The sequence below is a fragment of the Chrysemys picta genome, chromosome 7 (genome assembly GCF_011386835.1).
Source record: "Chrysemys picta bellii isolate R12L10 chromosome 7, ASM1138683v2, whole genome shotgun sequence".
Taxonomy (NCBI): domain Eukaryota; kingdom Metazoa; phylum Chordata; order Testudines; family Emydidae; genus Chrysemys; species Chrysemys picta.
In genome coordinates, this window is record NC_088797.1 from 50,824,848 (window position 1) to 50,837,809 (window position 12,962).

General features: G+C 54.4%; 1 protein-coding gene across 1 annotated transcript; it reads left to right on the forward strand.

Annotated features, from left to right (window-relative positions):
* The first annotated feature begins 6,889 nt into the window (after positions 1–6,889).
* On the forward strand, positions 6,890–9,247 carry LOC135972667 (uncharacterized). The gene is made up of 2 exons (XM_065551409.1): positions 6,890–7,796; positions 8,602–9,247. Exons 1-2 carry the CDS (start codon positions 7,259–7,261, stop codon positions 9,102–9,104), a joined length of 1,041 nt encoding a protein of 346 aa, XP_065407481.1. The 5' UTR covers positions 6,890–7,258; the 3' UTR covers positions 9,105–9,247.
* Positions 9,248–12,962: the final 3,715 nt, after the last annotated feature.

Genomic DNA, 12,962 nt, shown 5'->3' on the forward strand with positions numbered 1-12,962 from the left:
TGTTCCACTGAAGTCCGTGGGCTAAGGTCAGCAAGCAGGGCTCGGCTAAGCGTAATTAAATTGGCTCTGACACAATGCGATAAGGGGACTAGTTGATGCACAAAAACTCTCTTCCAACCCAGCGGATCCTAGGAACGTGTCTGGGATTTGCTCAGAAATGGCAGTGCACTGAGCTGTGTATTTAACAGTCCTCAGTGGATTAACTCTTAATACCCATCCATGTACCCTTTGACTCCTCAAAAACACTAGTGAAATTTAACCCATGAAGTGCTATTGTGTGTATGAATCCATGAGGCATAAGTCTTCCAAGGAAACTACAGAATATAAGAGTGGCCATACTGGGTCAGACCAATGGTCCATCTAACTCAGTATCCTATCTTCTGACAGTGGCCAATGCCAGATGCTTCAGAGGGAATGAACAGAACAGGGCAATTTCAAGTGATCCATCCCCTGTCATCCAGTCCCAGCTTCTAGCAGTCAGAGACTTATGAACACCCAGAGCATGGGATTGCATCCCTGACCATTTTGGCTAATAGCCATTGACGGACCTTGTGACAGGTTTTCCACCCCACCCCCCCTTCCTCCAGCAGAGTCCATGATCGCAGGCGCTAAATCAGCACCACACGGTAGGTGAACAACAGGGGGCACTACCCTGCACAGACAATGTAGAGGCCTTCCCTACTCTGCTGCAAGTGGTGCTGCCCGTGCTCAGGTGCTGCGCTGCAGCCCTCAGGCCGGGGGCAGGGATGGGAAGCGTGTAGCAATGGGCCATGGTTCTGATTACTCAGCCATGCATTTTGGCAGCTGTGAGGTGTCGCCTTTCATAGCCCCGGGGGCCCCCATCTACATTAGGAAAGTTCTGCCAACAATTCTTGGCAGCGGCGCCACTGGCAAGTGGGGTTTAATTGCTGGGCAAAACCATTCCCAGCATGGTCCTAAAGAATGTGAGTGCGAGCAGGGGCCCTGAGCCTTGGGTCGTGCCCGCCCTGGCTCGCCCACTTGGTGGCTAGCTGGCAAGGGGGTCACAGCCAGATCCCAGCTAGAAGGGAGGAGGGGCTTGGTATGGAAAAGGCTGAGAACCACTGCTCTAGACCATGTGCTAGCAGCATTGCAAGGGTCCTGCTGGCAGCATGAACTCTGACCCATAAGAACCCTCAGGAGCCCCCTGAAACCAGAATGCCTGGGGTTTCGGGAAGGCAGGGAGCACTGTGTACAGTTAGGATGGATGTATTGGACTGAGTATGCACCCTCCCAATCCCCGTACATCAGGCAGGTGCCTGCACCACTCACCCCTGCCTCCCTTTCCTATGGGGACCTATGGAGGGCTCCTGCCACTCACACACCAACCTTGTCTCCCACACCTCTCTGCACACATACAAGCTCACTCCTATTTGCATGTGTGGTGGGTGCATGCTGGTATCCACACAGCCTTTTGCCTACACATATATGCACACCCCTAGCTGTACACACACACACACATCTCGTTGCACACATTTTTTTTGCCTCTGTCTTCACGAACAAGGTCAGCTCCCAGATTGCTGCACTGGGCAGTACAGTATGGGGAGAAGGTGGCCAGCCCTCTGTGGAGAAAGAAGTGGTTCGGGACTATTTAGAAAAACTGGACGTGCACAAGTCCATGGGGCCGGATGCGCTGCATCCGAGGGTGCTAAAGGAGTTGGCGAGTGAGATTGCAGAGCCATTAGCCATTATTTTTGAAAACTCATGGCGATTGGGGGAGGTCCCAGATGACTGGAAAAAGGCTAATGTAGTGCCCATCTTTAAAAAAGGGAAGAAGGAGGATCCGGGGAATTACAGGCCAGTCAGCCTCACCTCAGTCCCTGGAAAAATCATGGAGCAGGTCCTCAAGGAATCAATTATGAAACATTTAGAGGAGAGGAAAGTGATCAGGAACAGTCAGCATGGATTCACGAAGGGGAAGTCGTGCCTGACTAACCTAATTGCCTTCTATGATGAGATAACTGGCTCTGTGGATGAGGGGAAAGCAGTGGATGTGTTATTCCTTGACTTTAGCAAAGCTTTTGATACGGTCTCCCACAGTATTCTTGCCGCCAAGATAAAGAAGTATAGGCTGGATGAATGGACTGTAAGGTGGATAGAAAGCTGGCTAGATCATCGGGCTCAACGGGTAGTGATCAATGGGTCCATGTCTAGTTGGCAGCCGGTTTCAAGCGGAGTGCCCCAAGGGTCGGTCCTGGGGCCGGTTTTGTTTAATATCTTTATTAATGATCTGGAGGATGGTGTGGACTGCACTCTCAGCAAGTTTGCAGATGACACTAAACTAGGAGGCGTGGTAGATACACTAGAGGGTAGGGATCGGATACAGAGGGACCTAGACAAATTAGAGGATTGGGCCAAAAAAAACCTGATGAGGTTCAACAAGGACAAGTGCAGAGTCCTGCACTTAGGACGGAAGAATCCCATGCACTGCTACAGACTAGGGACCGAATGGCTAGGTAGCAGTTCTGCAGAAAAGGACCTAGGGGTCACAGTGGACGAGAAGCTGGATATGAGTCAACAGTGTGCTCTTGTTGCCAAGAAGGCTAACGGCATTTTGGGCTGTATAAGTAGGGGCATTGCCAGCAGATCGAGGAACGTGATCGTTCCCCTTTATTCAACATTGGTGAGGCCTCATCTGGAATACTGTGTCCAGTTTCCACAAGAAGGATGTGGAAAAATTGGAAAGAGTCCAACGGAGGGCAACAAAAATGATTAGGGGTCTGGAGCACATGACTTATGAGGAGAGGCTGAGGGAACTGGGATTGTTTAGTCTCCAGAAGAGAAGAATGAGGGGGGATTTGATAGCAGCCTTCAACTACCTGAAGGGGGGTTCCAAAGAGGATGGAGCTCGGCTGTTCTCAGTGGTGGCAGATGACAGAACAAGGAGCAATGGTCTCAAGTTGCAGTGGGGGAGGTCCAGGTTGGATATTAGGAAACACTATTTCACTAGGAGGGTGGTGAAACACTGGAATGCGTTACCTAGGGAGGTGGTGGAGTCTCCTTCCTTGGAGGTTTTTAAGGCCCGGCTTGACAAAGCCCTGGCTGGGATGATTTAGTTGGGAATTGGTCCTGCTTTGAGCAGGGGGTTGGACTAGATGACCTCTTGAGGTCCCTTCCAACCCTGATATTCTATGATTCTATGATTCTATGCAGCCCTCAGTGTCAGCTTTCCTTGAGCAACTGCTATGGACGGGGGGTGGGGGGGTTGTCATAAGGAAATCACTTTCTGACTGTACAAGTAGTAAATGCGCAGGGATTAGGTTGCCGCTCTAGCATCCCAGGGTTGAATGGCACCTCCGCTTGCTGAAAAGCAGGACAGCAAACACCAGAGGTGTCTGCTTCCCTCCCACCATGACCCACCTGCCCCTGTTAGGGCTGCATGGCAGGGGCAGCTTGCCAGGGCTCTGCTGCAAAGGCTGTGCCTGTGATGATATATCGGGAGCTTCAGGAGGTGCCCGATTGGACCCAAAGACCTGATTTATATGCAGCCCACAGCCTGAAAAACACCATGTGCCTGACGCCTCTGGAGCGGACACCATCGCACTGGGCTCTGGGGACGGCCTGTGCACATAGCTCTGATGCACACCCAGTGATCGGCTCCACGCACCCCAACCAACAGAGAAACACATAATCAGGGGCAACTCTATGTATTTTGCCACCCCAAGCATGGAGGTCCGCTGGTAACGTGGATTTGGCGGCATGCCTGTGGGAGGTCCGCCGGTCCCGCGCCTTCGGTGTACCCGCCGCCGAATTGCCGCCGAAACCACGGGATCGGCGGACCTCCCGCAGGCATGCTGCCGAAGGCAGCCTGACTGCCGCCCTCACGGCGACCGGCAGGCCGCCCCAGGCACGCACTTTGTGCGCTGGTGCCTGGAGACGCCCCTGCACATGATGGGCTAACACCAGCTCCAACTACTGCCCTTTTGGACAGGCAGCATGAGGTGCTGCAGCCTATGGCCTGCTGGGGCACTGGCTTGGCCTGGTTATGCTGTGTGTGCAGCCCCTGCCTCAGTCTGAACCCCATGCAAATGAACAGCAGCCTGAAAACAGGACCACCAGACACCAGCCTTGGCCTGGGCTCCAGCTCCCGCACTGTGTCTCCAGCCCTAGGGCCAGGGATCCAGCTTCCCCGCTGGGTCTCCCCAGCCCTTAGTAGGGTCACCAACTTTCTAATTTCAGAAAACTGAACACCCTTGCCCCGCCTCTTCCCCGAGACACCATCCCCGTTCACTCCATTCCCACTCCTCTGTCGCTCGCTCTCCCCCGCCCTCGCTCACTCACTCGTTTTCACCGGGCAGGGGATTGGGGTGCGGGAGGGCTCTGGCTGGGGTGCAGGCTCTGGGGTGGGGCCAGGGATGAGGGGTTCGGGGTGCAGGAGGGGACTCCGGGGTGGGGCCAAGGGGTTCAGAGTGTGGGAGGGTGGGAGTTTGTGTGCAGGAGGAGGCTCTGAGCTGGGACATTGGATTGGGGTGTGGGAGAGGGTTCAGGGTGCAGGCTCCAGGTGGCTCTGGATGGTGCAGTTTGCAGAGGCTCCTGGAGGTGCTGATGTCAGGCAGCCCCTTAAATAGCAGCCGCACCAGTGCTGCCAGAGCCCGGGCATTTCCTGGGCCTCAGAGGCTGCTCTATCTGCCATGAATCCTGGACACTTGGCTCAGCCAGTGCACAAAGAACAAACGTTTTTCCTGTTCTCTGGAATGTGGGTGGGAGAGAATTCCCCGCAAGTGACACATGCACCCCGCTGCTCCCCCAGCATAGCAGCTCTAACGAGAACACTGCTGCAGACCCCCTCCTCCTCCCCCCGCCATTTGCAGTGACCCCCAGCCCCTCTCCTTCGTCCCCCCAGCCTGGCCACTGGCTGGGGCCTCCACGCCCAGCTGTTGCCCAACTCTGCTTGGACCCGTTCCCGGGAAGAGCAGCCCAACTTTAGCCCCATGCTTCCATGCAGTCCATTCATTCCCAGGAGAAGCCTGACCAGCCCACAGCCCCCCTTACCTGTTGGCCACATGGTCCTGAGACTACTGGGCCCGGGGCAGGCGGCAGCGGCTCGCCCTGGCCCCTTCCCCTGACACTGGCTGCATGCAGCCCCCAGGCAACAGAGCTGGCTCCTCTCTCCACTCCTACCTGGGGAGCAGGGGGCCAGGTAGGGAGGGGACTGAAGGCACTTCATGAAGGCCACAATGCCCGCTCCACAGGGAGCCCCCAGCCACCCTTGCCACTGCTGCCTGGGGTTAACCCTGCCGGCCCCAGCCTGCAGCCAGGTGCCTCTCCCAACCCCTCTGCTGAGACCTGCCCACCAGGGCTCGCACCACCCCCAAGCTCCACAGAGAGAGCTGCTTCATGCCCCCTTTTTGTTGCCCCGCCAACGAGGAGTGCCTGCGATGAGCCGCCCCTTGCTTTCCGAACATTTGCAAGATCTCTGCTTTCCCCAGAAAAGGAGCCAGTCCATGGCTCTTCCTGTATGCCCTGCTAAAGGGAACCCCAGCTCCTTAATTGCTTGTCACTCTGATCTGAACAGGGCAAGAGGCTGAGTCCAGCAGTAAGTGGGAAGCTCTCTGGGGTGAACTCTAGCTCTTTGTTTGCATGGCCCAGTGGTGAGGGCTCTAGATTAGAACCTTGGAAACCTGGGTTAAAACCCCTGCTCCAGTGCAGCCTTCCTGTGTCCCTCAGCCCTTCTGTGCCTCAGTTCCCTGGCTGTAAAACAGCGATAACTGCACTGACCTAGCTCCCAGGGGGTGTGAGGTGCCAGCTACCCCAGTGATGGGGGGCTAGGTAAGAATGCAGAGATAACAAAGGTGGGCTGTCTTTACAGCACCTAGCACAAGGGGGCTGATCCAGGACTGGGACCCCCAGGTCCTACCACAACAATGCAAAGAGAAACTGATGACACAATTCAGGCATTTGATTGAACACGTCCAGCAGCAATGTTGGGTGCAGGGGATATTAATCCCAGGCTCTTTTGATAAGAGAACGCTTGCTGGAGTCTCCGGTTGCTGAAAGCAATGTTGTTGGTTCAGTGGTTTTCCTCTCACGCTGCACTGGTCACATCCAAGCCTTGCCTACTGAGGTTTGTCGTTGTGTAAGCGGGAGAATGGTCCTGCTATTGTGGGGAACTTTCCTGGCTTCTGCACTACCCCGGTGAAGTGGGCTAGCAAAAGGATTAATTATTTTTATAATTAATTAATTAAGATATCCCATCTCCTAGAACTGGCAGGGACCTTGAAAGGTCATTGAGTCCAGCCCCCTGCCTTCACTAGCAGGACCAAGTACTGATTTTGCCCCGGATCCCCAAGGGGCTCCCTCAAGGATTGAACTCACAACCCTGGGTTTAGCAGGCCAATGCTCAAACCACTGAGCTATCCCTCCCCCCAAGGATCTGAGTCCTTGCTCCCACTTCCTTTACCCAGAGGCCTCCCTGCCCTTGAGGACACCCCTTCCACTCTCCTGTCTGGCAGAGTCCTTGTAACCCCAACAAGGCTGGGCCCAGGATTCCTGGGGGGCTTGACCCCCAACCCTGCTTTGGTCACCCAGGACAGGGGCTAGGGTGTCCCCACTCCGGGGTACTCTCTCTGCACTGGGCACCTCCTTGACCCACTGATCATTACATACAATTTAAAGCAAATACAAGTTGTTTAATTAACAATTAATTAAAAAAAAGAATAAGAAAAAATGGGAACGGTTAAAGGAAAACACATCACCCTGCTCTGTGGCAGGGAACATCACAAACAGCGTCTCTGGAACGTCAGGGCAGTTCACTGTCTGTTCCTTGTAGGTCCCAGGCCTCCTTCTCAGGCCCTGGCTGTGCTGCAGAGACACTGCGGGTTGGACACTTGCTCTGTCGGTGGCCACACGCTCTCAGGCCTGGTCTACACTACGGGTTTAGGTCGACTTTAGCAGCTTTAAATCGAATTAAGCCTGGACACGTCCACACGACGAAGCCCTTTCTTTCGACTTAAAGGGTCCTTTAAACCGGTTTCTTTACACCACCTTCGACGAGGGGATTAGCGATAAAATCGGCCTTTGCGGGTCGGAATTGGGGTAGTGTGGACGGAATTCGACGTTATTGGCCTCCGGGAGCTATCCCACAGTGCTTCATTGTGACCGCTCTGGACAGCACTCTCAACTCAGATGCACTGACCAGGTAGACAGGAAAAGACCTGCGAACGTTTGAATTTCATTTCCTGTTTGCTCAGCGTGGAGAGCACAGGTGACCACGCAGAGCTCATCAGCACAGGTAACCGTGATGGAGTCCCAGGATCGCAAAAGAGCTCCAGCATGGACCGAACGGGAGGTACGGGATCTGCTCGCCATATGGGGAGATGAATCAGTGCTAGCTGAACTCCGTAGCAGTAAAAGAAATGGCGAAGTATTAGAAAAGGTCTCCAAGGCCATGAAGGACCGAGGCCATAACAGGGACACACAGCAGTGCCGCGTGAAAATTAAGGAGCTACGGCAAGCCTACCACAAAGCCAGAGAAGCAAACGGAAGGTCCGGGGCAGAGCCGCAAACTGGCCGCTTCTACGCGGAGCTGCATGCCATTCTAGGGGGTGCAGCCACCACTACCCCAACCGTGTGCTATGACTCTCTCACTGGAGAAACACACAGGGAAGACGGTTCGGGGAACGAGGAAGATGAGGATGGAGGTACTGTAGGTAGCTCACAGCAGCAAGGAAGCGGAGAAACCGGTTTCCCCAACAGCCAGGATATGTTTGTCACCCTGGACCTGGAACCAGTAACCCCCGAACTCACCCAAGACCCTGAGGGCACACAGGAGACCTCTGGTGAGTGTACCTTTGTAAATATTACACATGGTTTAAAAGCAAGCGTGTTTAATGATTAATGATTAATTTGCCCTGGCAATCGCAGCCAGTACATCTACTGGAAAAGTCTGTTAACGTGTATGGGGATGGAGCGGAAATCCTCCAGGGACATCTCCAGAAAGCTCTCCTTCATGTACTCCAGGCCAGTAGCACGTAGTCTGGAATCATTGCATAACAAAGCATGGCAGCGTATGGTCCCGGTGTTTGCTGGCATGCAGACAATATCCATTCCTTATCTCTCTTTGTTATCCTCAGGAGAGTGATATGTTTCACGGTCACCTGGTTGAAATGGGGTGATTTTATTAAGGGGACATTCAGAGGTGCCCGTTCCTGCTCTTCTGAACAGAAATGTTCCCCGCTGTTAACCACGCGGTGGGGGGAGGGGTGAAGTGATCATCCCAGAGAATCGTGTGTGTGTGTGTGGGGGGGGGTTACTTGGGTTTGTGCCGCATGTTAACCGGGAAACCGCAGCCCCTCCTTTTACATTGAAAACCCATTTTCAATGGCAAACCCAATTCATCCTTGATATGGGAAATGCGCTGCTGTTTGAAACCTTTCCCGCATGTTAAGAAGGTTAAAAAAGCCAAAAGACTGTGGCCTACCATGGCTGCCTGCAAGCCGAAATATGTTGCCTGGGGCACTGCGTGAGTGATCTCTCATACCAAACCGGCAGGCAGAGGAAAAATGCGACCTTGTAATGAAAGAGTGTACCCATTGTTCTCTAAAATGTGTCTTTTTTAACCACCTCTCCCTTCTCCTCCACCAGCTGCAAATGTTTCTCCTTCGCAGAGGCTAGTGAACATTAGAAAGAGAAAACGGAGGACGCGGGACGATATGTTCACGGAGCTGCAGATGTCCTCCCACGCTGATAGAGCACAGCAGAATGCGTGGAGGCAGTCAATGTCGGACATGAGAAAAGCACAATATGAACGAGAGGAGAGGTGGCGGGCTGAATGGCGGGATGAAAAGAGCAAGTGGCAGGCTGAGGACGATAGGTGGCGTCAGCTTGCAGACAGACGGCAAGAGTCAATGCTCCGTCTGCTGGAGCATCAAACTGATATGCTCGAGCGTATGGTTGAGCTGCAGGAAAGGCAGCAGGAGCAGAGACCGCCGCTACAGCCCCTGTTTAACCAACAGCCCTCCTCCCCAAGTTCCATAGCCTCCTCACCCAGACGCCCAAGAACACGGTGGGGGGGCCTCCAGCCACCCAGTCACTCCACCCCAGATGATCGCCCAAGCATCAGAAGGCTGGCCTTCAATAAGAGTTAAAGTTTTAAAATGCACTGTGTCCTTTTCCATCCCTCCTCCCCCACCCATCCCAGGCTACCTTGGCAATTATCCCCCTACTTCTGTGAGGAATTAATAAAGAATGCATGAATGTGAAAAAACAATGACTTTATTGCCTCTGCAAGCGGTGCTCGAATTGGGGAGGGGAGGGTGGGGTGGGGTGGTTGGTTTACAGGGAAGTAGAGTGAACCAGGTCGGGGGGGGGGGTTGGAGGGTTCATCAAGGAGAAACAAACAGAAGTTTCACACAGTAGCCTGGCCAGTCACAAAACTCGTTTTCAAAGCTTCTCTGATGCGCACCGCGCCCTGCTGTGCTCCTCTAACCGCCCTGGTGTCTGGCTGCGCGTAATCAGCGGCCAGGCGAGTTGCCTCAACCTCCCACCCCACCATAAAGGTCTCCCCCTTACTCTCACAGATATTGTGGAGCGCTCAGCAAGCAGCAATAACAAGGGGGATATTCTTTTCGCTGAGGTCTGAGCGAGTCAGTAAGCTGCGCCAGCGCGCTTTTAAACGTCCAAATGCACATTCCACCACCATTCGGCACTTGCTCAGCCTATAGTTGAACAGGTCCTGACTCCTGTCCAGGCTGCCTGTGTACGGCTTCATGAGCCATGGCATTAAGGGGTAGGCTGGGTCCCCAAGGATCACGATAGGCATTTCAACATCCCCAACGGTTACTTTCTGGTCCGGGAAGAAAGTCCCTTCCTCCAGCTTTCGAAACAGACCAGAGTTCCTGAAGACGCGAGCATCATGTACCTTTCCCGGCCATCCCACGTTGATGTTAGTGAAACGTCCCTGGTGATCCACCAGGGCTTGCAGCTGCATTGAAAAGTACCCCTTGCGGTTTACGTAGTCGGTGGCTTGGTGCTCCGGTGACAAGATAGGGATATGGGTTCCGTCTATGGCCCCACCACAGTTTGGGAATCCCATTTCAGCAAAACCATCCACTATTGACTGCACGTTGCCCAGAGTCACTACCCTTGATATCACCAGGTCTTTCATTGCCCTGGCAAATTGGATCACAGCAGCCCCCACCGTAGATTTGCCCACTCCAAATTGATTCCCGACTGACCGGTAGCTGTCTGGCGTTGCAAGCTTCCACAGGGCCACTCGCTTCTCAACTGTGAGGGCTGCTCTCATCTTGGTATCCTGGCATTTCAGGGCAGGGGAAAGCAAGTCACAAAGTTCCATGAAAGTGCCCTTACGCATGCAAAAGTTTCGCAGCCACTGGGAATCGTCCCACACCTGCAGCACGATGCGGTCCCACCAGTCTGTGCTTGTTTCCCGGGCCCAGAATCGGCGTTCCACGGCATGAACCTGCCCCAGTGACACCATGATTTCCACATTGCTGGGGCCTGTGCCTTGTGAGAGGTCTATGTCCATGTCAATTTCCTCATCACTCTCTTCGCCGCGCTGCAATCGCCTCCTCGGCTGGTCCGGGTTTCGCCTTGGCATGTCCTGGCTCTGCATATACTCCAGGACAATGCGCGTGGTGTTCATAGTGCTCATAATTGCCGCGGTGATCTGAGCGGGCTCCATGATCCCAGTGCTAGCTATGGCGCCTGGTCAGAAAAAAGGCGCGAAACTAGTATCTGACGGACTAGGGGAAGGAGGGAGGGCGGGAGGGAGGGTGGGCCGAGTGACGACATGGCGTACAGGTACAGGTACAGGGAATTAAAATCAAGAAAGGTGGCTGTGCATCAGGGAGAAACACAAACAACTGTCACACAGAATGGTCCCCCCCAAGATTAAACTGAAAACCCTGGGCTTAGCAGGCCGTTGATTTCACGGAGGAAGGGGAAGCAAATGAATACAGAACAAATCTATTTTTTACATCTTAAGCTGGCAGCCGACGGTGCAGCATGACTGATAGCCTCTGCAGTATGATGACGACGGATACCAATCGTAATATACCATCTTCTACCAAAAGGCAAGGGGCTGCTGCTGTGTAGCAATGCAGCCCCACGTCTGCCAGCCCCACGTCTGCCAGCACCCAGATCACCCTCGGCCTCTTCTGGGTGCTTAGCAGACAATACTGGGCAATTGGCAGAAAATAGTATACTACGACTGATAGCCATCATCATCGAGACAGTAGCATGTCTGCCCAGGTGCCCATGATTGACAGCCACTGCAGTATGACGACGACGGTTACCAGTTGTAATATACCATCTTCTACCAAAGGGCAAGGGGCTGGTGCAATGCAGCCCTACGGCTGCCAGCCCCACGGCTATTAGTCATGCTACACCGTCTACCGCCAAAAGGCAGTTAGCAGCTGCTGCTGTGTAGCAATGCAGTCCCACGTCTGCCGGCACCCAGAGGACATATGCTGACGGTGAGCTCAGCTGAGCTGAGCGGGCTCCATGCTTGCCGTGGTATGTTGTCTGCACAGGTAACCCAGGTAAAAAGGCGCGAATCTATTGTCTGCTGTTGCTGTGACGGAGGGGGAGGGGCCTGACGACATGTACCCAGAACCTCCCGCGACACTGTTTTGCATCATCCGGGCATTGGGATCTCAACCCAGAATTCCAATGGGCGGCGGAGACTGCGGGAAATGTGGGATAGCTGTGGGATAGCTACCCATAGTGCAATGCTCCGGAAGTCGACGCTAGCCTCGGTACTGTGGACGCGGTCCGCCGACTAGAGCACTTAGAGCATTTTATGTGGGGACACACACAATCGGCTGTATACAACCGATTTCTATAAAACCGGCTTCTATAAATTCGAACTAATTTCGTAGTGTAGACATACCCTCAGGCTCTAGGCGGCAGGACCCTTCTTCCCAGCATTGCCCCCGCCCTGACAGGGTTACAATCCCCCTTCACGTCTGGCCTGCAGAGCCTCTTGGCTGAGGTGTCTCCCTGTGCTGGGCCGACTGCCCAGGGTCCCTCTCACTCTTCCCAGCTGTTCACCGCACCCAGCTCCGGACTGCTCCAGCCCCAGCTCCAGCTCCAGCTTCAGCCCCAGCTCCAGCTCCAGCTCCACTCTGCCTCAGCACGGCTGCTGCTGTTGCTCTGCCTCCAGCTCCCTGGGCTGCTTCTCTGGCCTCTCTGGCTCTGGTTGCTGCAGCTCTGCCCCCAGGACAGGTCGGCTCTGCAGGCTGCTTCTGTGACTCTGCTCCCAGCTCTGACCTGCTTCCTGGCTGCTTGTCTGGCCCCTCTGGCTCCTACAGCTCTCCTCCCAGGGCAGGTCTGCTCTCTCTGGGCTGTGCTCTGGCTTTGGGGCTGCAGCTCTGCTTCCAGCAGCTTAGCTTGGGCCCCTGCTCTCTCCTTAGCTCGGCCCCACTCTGTCTGACTCAGGCCATTCCAGCTCACACGGAGGATGGGACCCCCCTGGCCTCCTGACTCCATGATTAGCCTGCCCGCCCTGTTAATTAGGCTGATCTGGAGCATTGGCCTCTCCCCATTGTGCTGGGAGCTAGCCAACCAAAACACCTCCACTGAACGTTAGTAAGGGGGCAACAGTCCCCTTACATTTGTCTGTTTGCTGTCTCTCAGAAGAGGCGAGATGATGTGTTCCACTGGATGGAGGTTTGGATCCTAGTGTCAGAGCCATAGGATGCCTTCCCAGGGGCTGCCTTGTAGAAATTCACTAAAGCTGCGACTGAGATGATTCCATACCCATCTCGTCCTGAAAAGCAGAGAGCATCTGCCAGTACCTTGTTCCTTTTTTTACAAAGCAGAGGAACAGCACAGGCGGCCGACAAGCCGAAACAAACATCAGGCTGCAACAACAAGCCCCAGAACGGGGAGACAACCTGCCCTGCCACTGTGAGGCTTGACAAGCAGCTGGCAGCCAGCCTGGCAGCCTCAGGTCTCTGGGAAACACATGCACTTTCCAAGCT

Coding starts and splice junctions, on each gene's coding strand:
- LOC135972667 (XM_065551409.1), top strand. CDS start 7,259: ATGGAGTCCCAGGATCGCAAAAGAGCTCCAGCATGGACCGAACGGGAG. Junction 7,797..8,601: donor GGGCACACAGGAGACCTCTG/GTGAGTGTACCT, acceptor CTCCTCCACCAG/CTGCAAATGTTTCTCCTTCG.